Here is a 19,911-nt window from a genome sequence, read left to right as displayed (position 1 = left end):
GACTTCCGGCCAAGATGGAGACATAGGTGGAAACCCTGTGCCTCCTCGCACAACCAAGTTTAAAAACAACAAAGTTTTAGTAACAAAAATGCAACCAAAACACAGAAAATTGAACTATAGGGAAGTCCAATGACAACGAACCGTTCAGCCAGACGGGTAAGAGGGGCGGAGCCAATGACTGGCAGAGAGGGATTTCGCAGGAAAACTCGGCCAGACGGACCCAGGGACCCAGGCTTGGGGTTGCGATGGGCAGACCCAGTGAGGGTGCAAGGTGGCAGGCTGAGGTCACACATTCACGCGCAGATAAACCAGGTGACAGAGAAAGCAGTGAGACAGAGAGCAGGCCCCAGCCCCTCTTTGACCCCACCCCCACATACAGCATCACAACCCAGCAACTGAGTTGCCCCGCCCTGGTGAACACCTAGGGCTCCACTCCTCATATGTAACAGGTGCGAACAGAGCAAAACATCATGGCTCAAGAAGAACTCAAAGCCCCAGAACCAATAACTCTAAGTGACCAAGAAATAGCCAACCTACCAGATGCACAGTTTAAAATACTGGTGATCAGGATGCTCACAGAACTGGTCGATTTTAGTCACAAATTAGAGGAACAAATGAAGGCTAAACTAATTGAAATGAAGGGGAATGTAGAGGAAAGCAATAGTGATGGAAAGGAAACTGGGACTCAAATCAAAGAAGTGGACTAGAAGGAAGAAAGAAATGACCAAACAGAAAAGAATGAAGAAACAAGAGTTCAAAAAAATCAGGAGAGGCTTAGGAACCTTCAGGACATTTTTAAATGCTCCAACATCTGAATTATAGGGGTAGAGGGGAAGGGGAAGAGGAACAGCCATGAAAACTTATTTGAAATAAATAATAAAGGAGAACTTCCCCAGTCTGGCAAAGGAAATAGACTTCCAGGAAATCCAGGAAGCTCAGAGAGTCCCAAAGAAGTTGGACCCAAGGAGGAACACACCAAGGCACATCATAATTACATGGCCCAAGATTAAAATGAAGGAGAGAGTTGTAGAAGCAGCAAGAGATAAGGGGACAGTCACCTACAAAGGAGTTCCCATCAGACTGTCAGCGGATTTCTCAAGACACCTTACAGGCAAGAAGGGGCTGGAAAGAAGTATTCCAAGTCATGAAATCCAAAGACCTACAGCCAAGACTGCTCTATCTAGCAAAGCTTTCATTTAGAATGGAAGGGCAGATAAAATGCTTCTCGGATAAGGTCAAATTCAAGGAGTTCATCATCACCAAGCCCTTATTATATGAAATGTTAAAGGGATTTATCTAAGAAAAAGAAGATAAAAAATATGAACAGTTGAAAGGACAGCAAACTCACAGTTACTAACAACCACACCTAAAACAAAAGCAGGCCAAGAGGACAGCTAGATCAGGAGTGGAACCATAGAAATGGAGATCACATGGAGGGTTAGCAACAGGAGAGTGGGAGGAGGAGAAGGGGGGAGAAGGTACAGAAAATAAGTAGCATAGATGGTAGGTAGAAAATAGACAGGAGGGAGGGCAAGAATAGTAGGGGAAATATAGAATCTAAAGAACTTGAGACACGTGGACATAAACTAAAGAGGGGGGGAATGGTGGGGGAGGGGTGTGTGCAGGGTGGAGGGGAATGAAGGGGGGGAATAGGACAACTGTAATGGCATAATCAATAAAATATATTTAAAAAAAGAAACTCTGAGACTGGAAGAAAAAAATTTAAGAAAAAAAGAAATTCTGTGTCAGAGACAAAAAAAATCATGCAAGTACTAAAAAAAGCACAGGATAATTTATTTATAACCTTGCTTCACTATAATTATATATAACAACTACTTGACTCAGTTACTAAGAAATAACTAAAACTACCTTCAAATATTAGATTGGAATAGAATACGAAGTTTAGTAACACTATCTTTAGAAGACTATATGGAAACAGGCACTCACATAAACTGCTAGCACAAGTCTAAACTGATTCTATGAATATGATAAATGGACACCCTTCGACCCAGCCAGCCTACTTCTAAGAACTTACCTAGAGATATACTTACACACATATGTAATGCCCTACACAGAAGGTTTTTCACCACTGTATTTTTGTAACAGAAAAACATATCTATTAAATACCTATGTATATAAGGGACTGAAAACAACACACATCTCTTTTTTTAAAAAAGATTTCATTTATTTTTAGAGAGAGGGGAAAGAAGTTAGAAAGAATGGGAGAGAAACATCAGTCTGTGATTGCCTCACATATGCCCGCCACTGGGGACCCTGCCCACAACCCAGGCATGCACCCTGACTGGGAACTGAACGGGTGACCATTTGGTTCATAGGCTGGCACTCAATCCAGAGCCACACCAGCCAGGGCAACACACCTATCTCTTACAGGACAGCAGTTAACTAAACTATGGTATGTGCGTAAGTAAAATATTATAAAGCTATGAAAACTAATGACAAAACCCTATGTGCTGGTTTGGAAAGATCTCCAAGACACCTAGTTAGACGACAAAGGGACAAGGTAGAATGTTATGGACAATATATCACCATATGTGTAAAAGATAAAGAAAAATAAGAAAATATATTTATATGTTGTAGTACATACTTCAGAGAACCCTGGAAGGGTATGCCAAAAATTAACAGTGATACTTATATAAAGGAATGGGGGTGACAGTGGGAGGGAGGCTTTCCACTGAATACTGTCACACGCTTTTTGATTTCTTAACCGTGCGAACATATTATTTATGCAAACTACACCCTTCTTCCTCTCTTATTGTTGTTTGGAGTGTGTCTGGGAGGAGGCAGTCAGATGATAAAGATAACACTCTGAGAAAAGCAAAACACACAGAACCTGCATCTGTGGTAACATCACTGGACTGAAGAATTAAACATCTCTCTCAAACCTCTAATCCGGAACTTCTTGCGTGAAAATGACTTTCCATATTTATACCATTTTGAGGAGGGTTATCTGCTACTTGTGACTGAGGGCATCCTAACTGCTACACTAGTGTAATGGCTAAACCAGACACCCGGGGGCTGGGCAGAGGGGTTAAGAACCAAAGTACCATATGATTTTGCAGACCCCTCACTCAGTCCTCCTCCTCCTCTCTCTGCTGCAAAATAATAACCCTCCCCCTGTAGTCTTCATTACACAGCCCCTTTTGCACTTAATTTTGTGTTGCAGATTTGTTTGTTTGTTTATGTTTTCCCTACCTGACTGAATTCTTTAAGAATGAACATTATGAAAGATGAACAAATCCTATCAGAGTTACTTCTCTGTTCACATCATGTGCCTCTATTACTACTGATTCTAAACTTTGCTAAGAAGGTAGCCACACTGCACCAAAGTTACTGTTTCATCAAACTACCCAAAATAATCAGTGAGGCAGAGACAAAGCTCTATGTTTCACCAAGCACCATTTCATTTCCTCTTCATGAACACAAAGACCACATTTCCCAGCCTTCTTTGCAGTTAGGTTGAAGTCATATATGACCGGTTATGGCCAAGGAGCTGTGTGTATGAAAATTCCAGTCTACAGCATATACGAGGGGTGCAAATTCTCCACACCCTCCCTCTTCTCCTGTCATAGTGAAACTGGAGACCATGTATCAAGACAGAACAGCTAAAAGATGAAAACAACCTAAATCCCCAAGTCCCGTCTTAAAGGGTACTGCCCTGAGCACTACCAGACTTTGTAAGAGACAAGCAAAAAAAGCTGTCGTGAGGTAAACTCCTGAGAATCCCAGGTTTGTTTTATTACCAAAGCCCCACTGATCATATCCTTAGTCAACCTTTCAGTCGACCGAAGTCTACTGAGTGCCGTGTGTGTACGTGTGTGTGTGTGTATATACACCAACTATGTGCGAGGTGTCTGAATGACACAGAAAACAGTGTAGATTTTTTTTTCATTGAGTAAATATTATCAAGCACTGTGCTAAGCTTTGGTCTCTAGGTAAATTAGCTCCTTGCTGATATTCTCTCAAAGCACAATATACAGCATTTTTCTGCTGAACTTACTTATCTGTATGACTCTTTAATTCATGTCTGTCTCTCTCACTGAACTGTACACAGTTCAAACGCACAAACTAGGTGTTTCTTATTATTTTGGGGGTTTTTTTGCTACCACATATCCAGTACCATTGCTTGGCCCATAGTGGGCACTCAATAAATATCTACGTAATGAAAGAAGGTTTCTAGTTACAGCGACATTTTTGCTTCTTTAACTGTTTTATTAAATTAGCAGAGAATTTTAATAATTTTGACTATACCGCCTTGGCTCACCATCCTTGTGCTCAGTGAGACAGAAGAGCAGAGCCTCCCCACTTCGGCATCTCCTCTACTCATCAGCAGGCCTAGGAAGCCAGTGTATTTCCGGGACGTGAGGTAAATTAGCACGGCTCCCGCGCTGTCTCACACGAGCGGGCTGACGATGAGGCGCACGTACGAGCCTCAGCCATTTCCAGCTTCTAGAAGAGCAGGCTGATCATGTGTTAACAGCTTTAAGCAACATGAAGTATAAATAAATCCATGATTCTTTAGGAAATCTCAGTACTACTAGATATAAATCATGCTTCCTATAACCCAAGCTTTAAATTACAATAAAACATTCAAAATGGGCGAGGAACAGTACTTTTGAAGTAATATTTAAGGTAAATTTTTCTTCTGTCTACTTTGGCTCCCAGTACAGTGATATGAAATATAAACTGAAAGTATCATACTTTTTTTTTGGCAGTTCAAAGAAAAAGTAAGTATCTGAAATCAAATTTAAATGAAATGTTTACATTTCATTATCATCTTCTATTCTTTTGATTTTAGCCATTGGTCTGCTTGTTAATATCCACTCCTGACAAACAATGACCATCCTAACCTCTAAATAACTTCCTACCTGCTATAATCCTCAATACAGCTGGTGGTGTGAAGATGAAAAGCTAGCCAATTAGCCACCCACTCCAGCCGAGTCAATCAGTCTTTGCCATGGTCACAGAGCAGTGGAGTATGCAATGATTTTTTTCTCTTTATGGACAAAGATTTAACTAATTGTGAGACTTAGCAATGCCCCCAAATATAAAGGGCAATAGGGTTTTCAATCCAAAGCTGTGTCACTGCTTTATAAGTCACAGCTTATCTTCTAAGAAAGATTGTTACACAGAGACTTCTTTAACAAGTTTCCGAAGGCCCTAGATTAGTCACCCATTGCTTATTTAGACCAGTCTCGCATCAAGGCTTTCTGCTTTAGAACAATGATCAGTAATCCGTAAGGTAAAGCCAAGATTCTGTCACATGACGGCTACACATTCAATTCCGTGATGGCCACATTAATGTTGGTATAAGGGAAATGCTAGTCCAAACTGAAGTGCGACAATACTTTTCCCCCTTAATAGGGTGACACACGAGAAGAAAAGAGGGGAAAGGGAGGGGAATGCAGGATGGGGAAGAAAAAGAGCGGAGGCAGAGGGCTTGCTGGTGCGGGAATGAGGGAGGAGGAGGCGTGCACAAAGGGGACAGGGTGGAGAGGCAGAGGGCAGAGCTCCAGGAGGGGCAGAGGGAATCAGCAGGTTCCAAGGGGGTCCCTCCTGGTCAGGCACCCCGACCTTGTGGGAATGTGCCACTTATCACGGGGCTCTGAAACTCTGATTAGCGGACAAACCCCGGGTCTCCAACAGCACGTGTATTGTGGGGATAATCTAGCACTAATGGCAAATGTGCCGTAGGGAACACGTCTATGGCATTTTCAAGTTCGGATAAGGCCTTCTGGCCAATGTGTTTCTGTAGGTCAGGACCTAAAGGAAAGACCTGCCACCACCCCACCCCGCAGTGAGAAGGCAACCCACATTGATATTGGGAATTACAAAAGCAAACAAAAATGTTGGAGAAGCCCAGAACTCCTAACTGACTGTGCGGAGGACTGAGGAAATCTTTGTGAGTCACTGAAGAGACGAGACAAACCGACTGGCGGAGAAAGAAATGCCATTTCTCCAGACAGAGCTGAAAGGTCCCTGACAGCTGGTATCAGAAGCGATTAGGCCACCTGACAATCGGGAGGCAGGGGGGCAGGGTGGGCCTGTGAGCCGAAGCTGGTCAGGGCTACAGCTGAATTCAGACCCTCAGAAGGCTCGGTCCAGGCAGAAGAACTATTAAGGTACAAGAAACTGGGAATGAGGAAGAGGACTCAGATGTGGCGTTTGGGTGTTTTTCTTTATAAGGCAATAACAACACTTGACATAGGCAGGTGGGTAAAATTAAAGACCAGAATCTCTGAGCTCAGATCTAATCTACTTCAACCTGAACCTTCATTCCTTCACCCGTCCACACTTACGACGTTGGCCCCGCCAAGTCTACAACAACGCTACGCTCCCTGACCAGCCAGGTCAGTGCCATCTGGGGGGTCCTTCTCGTGGCCCACGAACAGATCCCCAAGGTTTCTTCTACCCATTATTTGAGAATGATTTTATCTAGTATACATTTTCTTATTAATCAGATTCTGCTACAGTGTCTACAGAATCTGAACTTTTCGGACAGTTATGGGCTGAACTGTCTCCCTACAAAAATTCATTTGCTCAAGTTCTAACCCCTAAGACCTCAGAATATAACAATATTTGGAGACAGGTTCTTTAAAGAGGTAATTAAGTTAAAATGAGGTCATTAGAATGAGCCCTAATTCATATAACTGGTACCTTTATAAGAAGAGGGAAGTGACACAGACTCACATGGAAATGACCGTGGGAAGACAGGGAGACATCTACAAGCCAAGGAGAGAGGCCTAGGACAGATCTTTGCGTCACAGGCCTCAGAAGGAACCGACCCTGCTGCTGACACCTTGATCCTGGACTTCTAGACTCCAGAACTGTGAGAAAATACATTTCTGTTGTATAAGCCCCCAAGTCTGTGGTACAGTTTGCTACAGCAGCCTTATCAAAACTAACACGGGCAGACATATGTAGATCTATTCCTGTTAGGGTAGGTATAGTGGATCTAAAGAAATCCTAGTCCAGGAAGGATTTACCAAATAATTCACCTTCCAAATCTCATACCACTGTCTTTCCTCTTTTTCACCTGCAATAATTTACTTTCTTTGTGGTGATTAGTATGTAACTTTCACATTAGTTTCTTGCTCTTGGCCAGACTCCATGCGACCGGGAATACACCATCACCGTCTGTTACACCCTTTTTCACCTTCTCTGTCACTCCTCAGCAGTCACTTGTACTCCCCAGTGCTTACCTACTTTTAAACAGCATTCTTCTGGAAGCTTGTTCTCAAGTACTCTGGACTTCTGTTCCTGAACGGAAAAGATGCAGCAATATACACGCTTCCCTCGGTTTCATGTTGGAGCTTGTAGAAAAGTCCCGCCAGCATCCTGAATTACTTCTGTCCCTCAGGGTGTTGGATCATTACTTCACAGTTCCTCCCCCATCAGGTCTTGTCCCCATGCCACCCCAACTGTTCCCCAAGAAACACCTGTAGGCCCACAGCGTGCACCGGCCTGGAACACAGGGCTGGGGGCAGGCCCAGCAGCAGGACTGCAGACGTCTCCGTAGGCCTCCGTCCCGAACGCCTCTGCCACCAGCCTGCCGCATTCACTAAACTTGTCCCACCAATTAATTTACTTTGGACCCAAGGAGCCTTCGGCTAAAATACGACCAGAAGATAAGTCACTGCCAGCGTGAGAATGAATGTGTGACGGTTTGTGACAGAACAAGCAGCAAGCTGGGCACTAAGGAAAGGGGACACAAGATTCAGAAGGGGCGAATGGGAGGGCAGAGGACCAGGTGCAGAACATGGAACAAGACTGGCCAGAGAGGCCAGGCCCCTCTTGAGCACTCAGGGGGTGGGGCAGGAAGGACAGAAGGTCTCCTGGAAACAAAGGAGGCAGCGTGAGCCTCTGGGGCCCCCTCCTACCCGAATGGTGTGCAATGTCCAGCAATAACATCTTATGTTGGTAAAGGTTTTAGAGCTTACAAAGCCCTCCACACAACAATCACCTCCTCTGTTCCAAACAAGGAAAAGAGGCAGAATACAGGCACTCGTTTTAAGGTGAAAGATTTTCAAGCCCAGATGACTGAGTGACGAGTAAGCAACAGAGCTGACGCTGGTCCACCTTGTACGGGGCAGTGGGCAGGGGTCATGTGAAGACACACAGAGGAAACCCAGACTCTGAGACAAACTAGCTTTAGAAGCTTGTGCAAGTTACTTGACTCTCCCGTTTTTCTCCAGTACAATGGGGATGTTATACAGATCTCCTGAGCAAAGGCCCTTAAGGAGCTCAGCACAGTGTCTGGTGCACAGAAACAAACAGCAGACACAGCCAGGAGCTCTTGCCAGGAGTGTACCACTCCAGGAAGCAAAGGTTCGACCCTGCCACCTGTCACCTTCACCTGAGGGGTGTCCCGAGCATTACTGCTCCCCGGGCCTGTCACCAGATGCCAAAGTCAGGCTCTGCAAGCATATGGTCCAGACTTTTGTTATTTCTTCTTTTCTCTTTCTCTCCTTCTTGTCTTATTTTTAATATGCTTGAATGATTCTAAGGCAAAGTGCCACAATTAAGAACAAACAATGTAAAGCTGTATTTCTCAAACTGTATGTATGGTTCAAATCACCTGAGTATCTTGTTAAAATGCAGGTTCAGCAGGGCTTGGGCGGCGGGTCTGAGATTCTGCATTTCTGACATGCTCTCAGGTGACCTTGAGCTGGGTGCAGAGCTGGGTGCAGAGCTGGGTGCAGAGCTGGGTGCAGAGCTGGGCACAGAGCAGCTGCCACCTCCAGAGTGGGAATCACGCACCAGCACAGAACAGGGAAAAGAATCCAACCACCACCCCCTGGTCTCCACGAGTGACAGCCTAAATCTTATGAGGACACATTTTTTCAAGGTGCCAATTCAAAAAAAAACACACAACCATTTTCCCAGGTAAGTATGTAACTTCAGGAGTTTAATAGGCAGCTAACATAGGAAAGCTCAATCAAGGAATGCAAAAGAAATTTTCTGACTTCGCCTATATTCTACCTATATACCCTTCCTCTGAGACGGGACTCAGCCAAACACACCCAGTTTACTAAACCTAAAAAATTAATGAAAACTAAATGAAATAGGTATGACAGGAAAGTACTACAAAGGAACAGAATATATTTTACTGATTAAAGGAAGAAAGCCATTCAGGAAACAGCTGTACTCCCTGCAGATAAGCGGTCACCCACCGGGAAATCCCTGTAAATGAAAGCATCATACCTGATGAGATCTGGCTCTGCACCCTCGTTCTTAAAGGATGCCAGGAGTAGTCTCTCTCGAGTTACAAGATCATCCAATAGGCTCTGTCTTCGGTCCCCTTCAAGCTGGGTTCTGCAGACATCTCGTTAAGGTCCAACAGCGGGTGAATGGGCTCATTTTACCTGTCACGTTATTAAGTGAGCGCTTCAAGGCAGTCGCGACTGCCACAGACTGTGATCAATCCCATCCAGAAGAGACCAGAACCACTGCCCTTCTTCTCTCGCACTGACCTTCAAGGAAAGGACTTGGACAGAACCATGGCAGGGGACTACACACCCTGACACGGAGCCACCACACAAATTCCTTTGTGAGAAATACAGCAGGTAAATATGGCTTCCATCCTGGTGAACAACACTAACTATTCCTGTCCAGCAGGACAATATGACTCAGTGAGTCGTCAGATTTTGAGTTTTAGCTGTCAATGGTCAAGGTTGTTTTCCTACACATCAATGTGCTAAACATTCTGTTAAAAAAAAAAGAAAAAACAAAAAAAGGCATCTATATTACCTTCTTTCTTCCATGTTAACACCTATTAATACCTGGAATATACTTTGTAAAGTGCTACTTTATGCAAGAGATTCTAACAGTTGTTACAATCATTTTATTATTTAAATACATTGCATGATCTGAAGAGAAATGCAAAGAGATAATCATATTTTAATGTTTTAATTTACCAGGCTAGGAAACCAAAACCTATTAGTCCTAATATGACCACCATCTAGGATCTTAAACCAGTTATTTCACCTTTCTGCTGTGTTTCTTTCTGTGTCATGCAAGGTAAACTCTAAGACGTTTTCCAGTGTTTCTAACACAATTCATAAGTTATGGTTAAAAAAAATAAACCAGGATTAAATCTCAAGTTTTATATACTAGGTTTCTTGAAGCAAACTATATGAGTTCTAGGCTGAGCATGTATGTGTGTGTCCATGTGTGTTTTAAAACACAAAACGAATGAGCCCTGGCTGGTGTGGCTTAGTGAGTTAGGCACTGTCCTGCAAACTGAAAGATCACCAGTTCGATTCCTGGTCAGGGCACATGCCTAGGTTGTGGGCCAGGTCCCAGGTTGGGAGTGTGCAAAGGGCAACTGACTGATGTTTCCCTTGCACATGGATGTTTCTCTCCTTCTCTTTCTTTCTCCCTTCCCCTCTCTCTGAAAATTAATATATAAAACTTTTTTAAAAAATAAAAAACAAAACAAAGGAAATGCTGATGGAAAAAATTTCTGCCTCAAAGAGAACAAGTGGAGAAGGCTAACGAACACTTTGAAAGGACATATCTGACACAAGATATAAAAAAACAGACACAAAAATAAGCCGCCTCAACATGTTGGGTTTTATCTGCCTTTTACTTTTTTATTGAATGGCCTTTGTTTTATTAGCACTAAAACACTGGTGATTCAAAGTGGCCTTGGCCACACTGCCTAGTTCTAGTAAGACATTATTGAGACTGCTGGTTTGGATTTATAGACACTTTTCTTTTTAAAAGAGGGCTGGAGTTTAGGCCCCCCAAATCCTAAGGAACTGGCAGAAACAAGTAGTAGCATAACTATTCCCTGGGTGGAAAAACTGCAGTCCTGTGAATATACAGCTTTTCTTGCTAATTCTGAATATAAAGAGCTGGCTAACTAGTGAAATAGTAAATAAACCTGTAAAAAAAGTCCCCACTAACAGTTGTTAGAAAAATCATAAACCTCCCAAACCAATGTAGCTAAGTAGTATTAGTGGCTTTAGATATTTACAAAATGATAATAAATGAATTCTCTCAGCACTGCAGAATGCCATGCTTTTCTGAGTGAAATTACCACCACTGCTTTTCCTCTCCTCCCCCGACCACCTTCACTGCTCTGCCCATCGTGGAAACCATGAAGTAACAACACGAACCAAGCAACGGTGGGCTTAAGTACGTCTGCATTAATAAAAGGGCCAAGTACTGGTCTTTAGATCAGTGCAACATCAACAATAAATATTGATGTGCTTTCAATTAGTGGTAAATTGTCAATGAAGCAGAGACTTTTCTTCTGTCTAAAAGGAATTCCTCAGAAAGCAAAAACAAAAATGACAGAAGTTATAACATGTATTATATAAGACAAAATGGGAATTTTAAGTTGTGGAAACAATTATGTCACAATACTATGCTCAACCTACTCTGGCAACCTCTGGTTTTCAGCATTCCACCACCCAAGCAAACATAAGCTCAATTGTAATCCAACATTACAATTAAACACAGATTTAATTGGCTCAAGGATTTAACCATAAAAATAAATTACAAGAGTATTCTTAGAAGACATAGAACTTTTTAATAATCTTGGAGTAGTAAAAATCTTTCTAAATTGAAAACCTATAGGTATGAAGGTAAAGATAAATCTGGCTTTATAAAAATTTTAAGTATGTGCAAGAAATTACAAGTTACAAATTAATAGTGGCAAATTTAGAAAGGTGAAAGATGTAAGAGAGCACAGAAGAAAATGCTAGTAACACTAATAAAGGAAAAACACTCAGCTTTGCATTAGTAAAAGGAATGGAAACTGAAATGACACCTCACCCTCACCTGTCCGGTCGGGAGCTGCTGGCGAGGCAGCTCTGGAAGGCAGCTCTCTGACACTCTGGGCAGGAATGTAAACAGGTTCAACCAATTGCCAGATTGCCTTTCAAATATCTAAACAAATTTAAATGGCACATTCTTTCAACAGGAGTTATCTCCTGCAGACATATTCACACATCTATACAGAGACTCAGAAAGAAAGATGTTCACTGCAGCATTATTTGTAATAGCTAAATACTGGAGACATCCGAAAGCTCAGGAAGGAACTAGCACATCTACACAATGGAATGTTTTGTGGACCCCAAAATACCAGGGGCAGCTTCTTATGTACTGATGATAACGATGGGTAACATTTCTGAGCACTTACATGAATTATTTGATATGGAATAATCTGCAAAATGCAATGGTAAACCAAAAAATAGATACTCAAAAAAGCAGTAGCAGCAGCAAAGAGCTAAATAGTAAACAGTAATTTCCCACTGCATGAAAAAAAATCAGATAGCCTTCTATATGTTCATATATACACCGAACATCTCTGAAAGGACATGTAAACAACTGTCTCTAAGAAGGGGGAGCTAGGAATTCAAGAGTGTGAGGGAGACTTATTTTTTTTATTGATTATTTATATTGTTTGATTCTGTCATATGCTAATTAATAAAAAACACACTTCAAAACCATATGTATGGTATTTCACCTTTATGGTCAAAAGAGTTTTGTATGACTATATGTATATGCACATACACACATGCGCACATTTGCTCATGCCTAGAAAAGCCTAGGATGACAGGTACCAACCATCAACATTAACTACGAACAATGAGACAGAGCAGGATGGGGATGAGGAACAGGGAGCAGAGTCAGAGTCACTGGTGAAAAACTAACAAAAACAACTGTGTAGGAAGAAAGTGCTTCTTTTTTAAAAAGATTTTATTTTAATTTATTTATCTTTTAGAAGGGAAGGGAAGGAGAGAAGGAGAGAAATATCAATGTATAGTTGCCTCTTGTAAGTCCCCTGCTGGGAACTGGCCTGCAACCCAGGCATGTGCCCTGCCTGGGAATCGAACCGTGATCGTGTGGTTCGCAGGCCCGCGTTCAATCCACTGAGCTACACCAGCCAGGATGGAAGAAAGTACTTCTAATAATAAAAACAATAAAAACTTTTAAAATTTAGCAGAGAGTTACATATTTAAGCTCGTTATGAATGGACTAACTTAACTGGAGAGCATCAGTATCAAGAGCAGTAAAACCTGGTGATTGTGTTTGGTGGATTAGTAACTGAAGAACACAATCACGGATAGGGAAGGTTGGAAGAGGCCTTAGAGACCCGTTACCCAATGAATGCTCTAGTTCTCCTGACCAGGAAACTGGTGCCCAGCATCCCTAAGTCCCCTGGCTGGTCACACAGTGAGGCGCTAGCCCAGCTCTTTCTGCGCAAGATCATGGCTTCCCCACCATGTCATGCAGGGCTTGACCACCAACACACATTCCAGGGCCTCTCCGCCCTGAAGTTCCCAGCACTGCTCATTTAATTTTGCCATTTCTTAGCATCCTGTTAAAAACAGTAACAATACTGGTAATACTAATTCAGAATATTTGGCCTTGGCCAGGTAGCTCAGTTGGTTAGAGCATCATCCTGTCACGCCAAGGTTGCAAGTTTGACCCCCCCATCCAGGTACATACAAGATCCAACCAATGAATGCATAGTGGAACAACAAATTGACGTCTCTCTCCCTCTCCTTTCCTCTCTAAGATCAATTTTTTAAAAGTATATTCCCAGAGACTTCCTGTAAATCTGGGAAAACTAATCAATGCTCCACGAGGAACACTCTTCCTCTTTATTTTTAATCTATTCAGAGAACAGAGAGCATAAGGAGAATGGTGAGAGCGGTTGCTGTTGTTGTTAACAAGAGGCTAAAGCATCACCGAGGCAATGATCCCACTGCAGGTATACATACTCGGGGCAGTCGGGAGCATGGCAACAGGGTAAGGAAGGATGAGAAAATAGGGCACACAGGCAGTGGCTGGTGCAGGGGTCTCCTCTTCCTCCACCAAGATGAATAACCAAGGAAGAGGTCAGAGAACACACAGTGAGGAAAAGGAAGCTCTAACTACCGTAAGTATGCTTCCATCAGCTAGGATGAGATGGAAGATTGTCACTGAAAGCAGATCGTGATTTCGAATTACCAATACCTACTACCAATGTTGTGAAGCCCAGCTTCTCTGCATAACCCGGTAGGCACACTCAACCTAAGATGAAGTGCAGTGAACATGGTGTGGACCCATGGGATGCCCCACCCGATGCCCCACCCCACTCCAATTCCTGGATTTTCTCTTTATCCTGTAGAAAGCTTAAGAATTTAGGCAACCCTTACTCGTAAATTAATTGCTGTGGAGAAGGAAGAGTTTGCAGAAAACCCTTCCCAGGGCCATAACAGAGCTGCAGAGGATAGCTTAGGTTCCTAGGGACCCGATTTTTCTGGCTCACAAAGCATTCACCTTTTCTTTCCCCTTAAACAATCTCTACTGAATATCTGTTGTGAAGAGGCCTTCCTCAAAGCACTGATCACATTCTGCAAGTACTATTTTCATACTATCATTATCTGTGTACTATGATCTAACCTCCTGACACAATTATAAACCTCATAAGGAAGGCCTATGTGTAAATTCTCAAAGGAAGCTGTAACTTTCACAATCATGAAATAACAAGTAGCAGCTGATCCTCAAAGAGGGCTTATTTTATGCAAAGCACTTTCTCTACATATAGTTAATCCTCACAACAAGCCAATAAACCGGCTATACTTCAGTTATATAGAGATAAGTAAATTAAAACAAGGCATGAATAGATTCAGCAACTTATCCAAGATTACCCATAAAGCATTGACATCATCTTTTATTGAGCATCCACTGTGTGGGGGACTAGTCCTGTGAGGTTCTTTAAATGTATTCTCTTCAACTTTCACAACAGCCCCTCAGAGTATAATTATTCCTACTCTGTAGGATGGAAGTAAGGGCAAGGAAGACTGAATCGTCCCCTGGCCCTGAGGAGGTGGCGGAGCCAGGCTCAACATCAGTTCTGTCTGGTTCCAAAGCCAAGGCTGTTCCTACTACACCAGTGATGCCCGACTCTTGGATTCCATGGGGCAGAAGCTTTCCAAATAGACTGGGGAAGAAAGACTTATATAAAATTACCAGGTACGAATTTTGCCATGCATGGATATTCAAAAAACCACAACAGACAAAACTGTTTTTACTCTCATGGTGAAAAAACAAGGAGATTTTAACATTAAAAACTAGAAAGAACCATGTAACAAGCCATAAATATCAAAAAATGTCTGCTGACATAAACATGATCTTGTCTTTATTTTCCTCACAATACAAGGCACCAGTGCCAACTGTCACGGACAGGTGCAGGGTCTGAGAACAACTTCATTCCATGGGAGCCGTGAGGGGCTACCACTGAAATCTATTCCGTTGGACCCTCTACACCTCCACACACTCAAGTTTGTTACAAGGCGGTCGCTGCACCTATCTAACTCTCTCCATCTACCGTTGTTTCCCCAAAACAATAAAAAGCAGAGAAAAGTTACTCATAGATCTTTAAAAAATATTCTATAGAACTTCTCCCAAGGCACCAGAATATCTTTTGATACCGACCCCTTTATAAAGGCATTTTAAAATTCTCTTTAAAGTAGCAAAGACGGTGCCCATGAATACCCAAGCTTCACAAAAAGCCAATCCTATGAGTCACTGTAACAGCACCTGAAATGTCACACACAGCCTCCCGCAGTGCACACCTTTTCCCATCTGGTGAGGAAATCATAATTCCCATCTCAGAGAAGCCCTGGGAATAGAGTTCATGTTTTTCAGCAATTTTAAACTCTGGCTGCAGGAGTCTGCTCTATGAATTGCAAACTAACCACTTCAAAAGCACAGAGCCTTCATTTTAATTTCACATTTATTCTTGCCAGGAGAAAAGCACTTTTTTTCAGTAAAGAGCAATAACATCTTGTGCCTAAACTCCATGAATTTAATTGTTTGGAAGGTATTTTCATAGTACTTATCTTTCTAGCATTTCCTAGTGTTCTTTGGAAAGCCTTGCAAATGCAGAAGGGCATAAATTTACTCAGCAAAGTACCATAAACTCTCAACTACCCGACACAGTAAGGAAATGTGGCATTCAAATATTCACATTGAAAAGGTCACCCAACATTAATTATGCCCCGAAAAAGGATTAAAAAGTCACTCTATTGGCGATTTATGGACAAAAAAGTTTCTAAGAATTACAGCATCATAAAGTATACCGAATAAACCCCGGTGAATGTTGTTTAATCTCTGCGATGATTAAGGAGGGTAGCAAGGAGCTGCACTATAAACAGGATTTCTCTTGGCACTACAACAGCATGCCAATTAGCAGGGAATTCTAGTTGAAAACATGCCAGGTGACAGTTGACTGTACTATTTGTACTAAAGTAGAATTCAGCTTTTAAACAACTGAGTTTGAGGCCAGACAGCCCTGCACTTGGATGTTGGCCTTCCATTTCCCAGCTGTGGGGTCCAGGGCTAGCTTCTCAAGATCTCGAAGATGCCTCTCCTCCGTGTAAAAACTCCTCTGCTGGAAGACTGGATTCTCTCTCCAGCTCCGTCAGCGACATGGGGTGCAAAGTCTGACCTGGCCTCAATACCGTTTTTGTGAGGAAGGGCAGGAACCACCCAAACAAACAATGTGAGGTTATTAGGACTGACAAGTTGCTCTCTGACAGATCTGAAACCTGGGGGTAACTGCCATAGAATTGTTTAAAATATCTGGGAAGAGGAAAGTCAGGGGGAGGCAAGGTGGGTGAGGGAAAAAATTAAAAAGAGGTCTTCATTACATAGAAACTATACTTTCCATTCTATTAAAAAATAAAAACCAAGAAACTAGTCTCCCTGAAAATATAAAGGCTTGGAGCGCCCCCCTGAGGTGGATTATCTAAATTTCATCCTTAGTACTGGTTTCCAGTCCAGCAGAAATAGACACATAGTTTGAAAAAATACATAGGATTTTAAAGAGAGCTATTATATTCCCATTGAGTTTTTTATTTCTCCTAGGAAATTCTAAGTTATCCACATCAACGTTCTTAAATATTTTCATAATGTATTTGATAATTCCGTTTGGTATTTTTAAATGGTTAGTGTTTAATTAAGCAATTGGGAGATCACCACAACACCAAAGTCTATGAGATTTCACAGGATGGTCAGGCTGCAAGCATGTAGTCAACAGTTAAAGTCAACTGTTACTATGCAATGCTTAGGATTCTCTATAATTAATAACTACCAAGATGTTATTATTAGAGAATAGTAAAAGTTCTTAATTTGTATCTTTTATGTGCTATATATTCAGCACCTAAATTTCGTATGACTAACAATTGGTTATCTTAATGAAAGTTAGCAAATACATAGTTGTTAGCATTGTATTATGTAATAATACTTAAGTTACCTTTCTAATATATGTGGTTTAGGTAACAATAAAATGAATTCACACACCGTTGACCTCATGTGCAGACTTCCTAATACTTAGTACCAAAAATGGAAAAAATAGCCATACCAATCTGAAACTAGTTGAGGTCTATATATTAAGATTTGTTGATTTTACTAAAATAAAAACTCCTATTATAAGAGATTAACTGCAATAACAAATGATACCACATGGAGGATTGCTGGGGACTGCTCTGCCTGGTTTCAGGAATTGTAACTAACCCCCATGGCTAAGGATGAGTGAGTGACCTCCAGAATGCAAGCCACAGGAGACAAAAGCTTGTCTCTGCCCCCAAAAGCATGGTCAATGTTGATGATGGGTATGACTCCTCACAGCGAGGGGCAACCTAAGCCAGACTCGATCACTTGGGAAGCCATCATGGTTGGACTCAGGGGGCTGTGACAAAGAAGGAGCAATGGATCCTTGCCCCCCAGCTATGTGACATAGCCCGAGACCCCATGTCCTCTGGGAGAAGCAAGTTCTGGCTCTAATCCACTTAAGCCTGAAAACCTGTGATGGGGAGGTGGAGCACCTCCCTGCCTGGCTAGAGCGGTATCAGGGTAAATCTGGCACAAGAAAGAATTCCTAAAAATCCTGTGAAATGTGCTTTGATAAGAATACTTTCATTCACATGTTAAGGATCCGAGCAGGAAATGAGTATGTCTCCCAAAGTTTCTGCAACCCCCTTTCCTGACAGACAGTGACTCAGACTAAGCCCTCAGATTTCTTTGAAATGTTATCTACTGTTTGATCCTTGCTGCCCTGTATTTCTGTGTATCACAACCCAACAAAAGCCCCTGGAGGAAGGGGTTTGAGGCCTTTTTCCTCTGAGAAATTGGCCACTTCTCCTCCCCAAGCAGATCATGTCTTGGTAGTATTTACTTTCATCCGTGGCAGACGGGGGGACTTGCAGGCAAAATCACCTCCACAGAGGGTAAAGTTACAAACTAAATGTATCAAGAATATCCCAATTAAAAATAAGGTCCCTCTTGATTACGGAAATTAAACTTTTTCAAACTTTAGTGGGTTAATACCTGAATATTTGGAAAACCATGCACCTAATCTATTTTTTAAAGATTTTATTTATTTATTTTTAGAGAAGGGAAAGGGAGGGAGAAAAGAGAGGGAGAAACATCGAATCATTGCCTCTTAAACACCCCAACTGGGGACCTGGCCTGCAAGCCAGGCATGCACCCTGATTAAGAACTGAACCAGCAACCTTTTGGTTTGCAAGTCCACATTCAATTCACTGAGCCACACCAGCCAGGGCATGCACCTAATCTAAATCAACTTCCCTGGTACCATAAAGGATTACACTTAGGGAAAAAAATTTTAAACATTTTCTATTTTTTAATCTAAAATACTATATTCCTATATTTCTCCATATTTACAAGTGGATAGTGCCTTAGTCAGTGTGGCTCAGCTGACTGGGTGGAGTCCCACAAACCGAAGTGTCACAAGTTCAATTCCCAGTCCAGGTGTACAAGGGGAAACCAGTGTTTCTCACTGCAGTGTTTCCCTCTCTTTCTCCATCCCTTCCCCTCTCTAAACCCTCTCTTCCTTTCTCTCTCCCTAAAACAATGAAAAAATATCCTAGGGTAAGGATAAATAAATACATAAAAGTGGGTAGTAACAACTGTTTCCTGAGATACTAAAATTTAGGGTTTGAGTACAAACTACTGACAATTTTAAGAAATGAAATGATCAGTTTGAGGTCTGTTTTCAAATCCACACAAACTCTGGTTTAAAGGATTCGTTTAGTTAATAGGGTACATGTACTTTGCTAAATTGATCAGATTATGAATTTCTTTAAAAATATTTTAATACTTCACAGTGTTGGTGGAAGACTGAGTTAATGACAGAACTTGCTTCAAGCAACTGCCCCCCCCACCCTCAAATTCCCAAACCTGAGGCAGTGTCTATACACTATGGAAGACTCTTAAGGCAAACAAATTACATCTCAATAATCTACATAAGCAGGGGAAAAAATGTGTGGTTTCTACTGGTACTTGGCTCTCAGAAAATGAAATAGATCATTCAAAATACTGGAAACTCCAGAAGTGGAATTACTGCCTAGGATTATCACAGCAGTTTTCCCATGGGAGCAGTGGCTAACCGTCTTCAAGGTGTCTAGACGGGGCAGTGCGAGGCTCTGGGTAAACACAGCACAGACAGCATTAGCTCCCTGCACTGTAAAGGGTCCACCCAAGTAAGTCCATTCCTTCAGTGTCTTGCTTCGCCAGCATACTCACTATAACACATGTAACAGACACTTAAAACAGAAATCAAGATTACAGGCAATACTTTGGAAACCAGGTCTTCCTCAAGCTGTGGAAAAATCTGGGTGGTCCAGATTCCTTCCTTTCTTAAAATATGACTGTTTTTTCCTCCCACTCTAGAAAAGAGGTGGAAATGTTTACATGGATACATCTGATGTGTTGACACAGCTCTTAGCAATAAGTCCTTCAAAAGGGCGATCTTTTCCTTCAGATTCTGCAACAAAGCTCTGATTGTCACCGTAAGCTGAAAAGAAAAGAACACATCCTAAGTATGCTAGTCCAGAGGGAGAGAATCTACTAAAAGTACCACATAAA

The 19,911-nt window shown here is 42.0% G+C and overlaps 1 protein-coding gene across 1 annotated transcript in view; it reads right to left on the bottom strand.

Annotated features, from left to right (window-relative positions):
* The window catches only part of STX8 (syntaxin 8), a 250,258-nt gene that overhangs the window by 208,211 nt on the left and 22,136 nt on the right, over positions 1–19,911 (bottom strand). Inside the window, exons 3-4 of the mRNA XM_037028102.1 lie at positions 19,746–19,840; positions 9,223–9,333 (exon numbers count right to left, since the gene is read on the bottom strand). Of these exons, the coding sequence (XP_036883997.1) occupies positions 9,223–9,333; positions 19,746–19,840 (206 nt within the window). The remainder of the gene's footprint in view (positions 1–9,222; positions 9,334–19,745; positions 19,841–19,911) is intronic.

Source organism: Sturnira hondurensis, unplaced genomic scaffold, assembly GCF_014824575.4.
Source record: "Sturnira hondurensis isolate 20B ecotype Veracruz unplaced genomic scaffold, ASM1482457v3 Scaffold0019835, whole genome shotgun sequence".
Taxonomy (NCBI): domain Eukaryota; kingdom Metazoa; phylum Chordata; class Mammalia; order Chiroptera; family Phyllostomidae; genus Sturnira; species Sturnira hondurensis.
The sequence above is the reverse complement of the archived record's forward strand: the minus strand, read 5'-3'. Positions and strand labels throughout refer to the sequence as shown.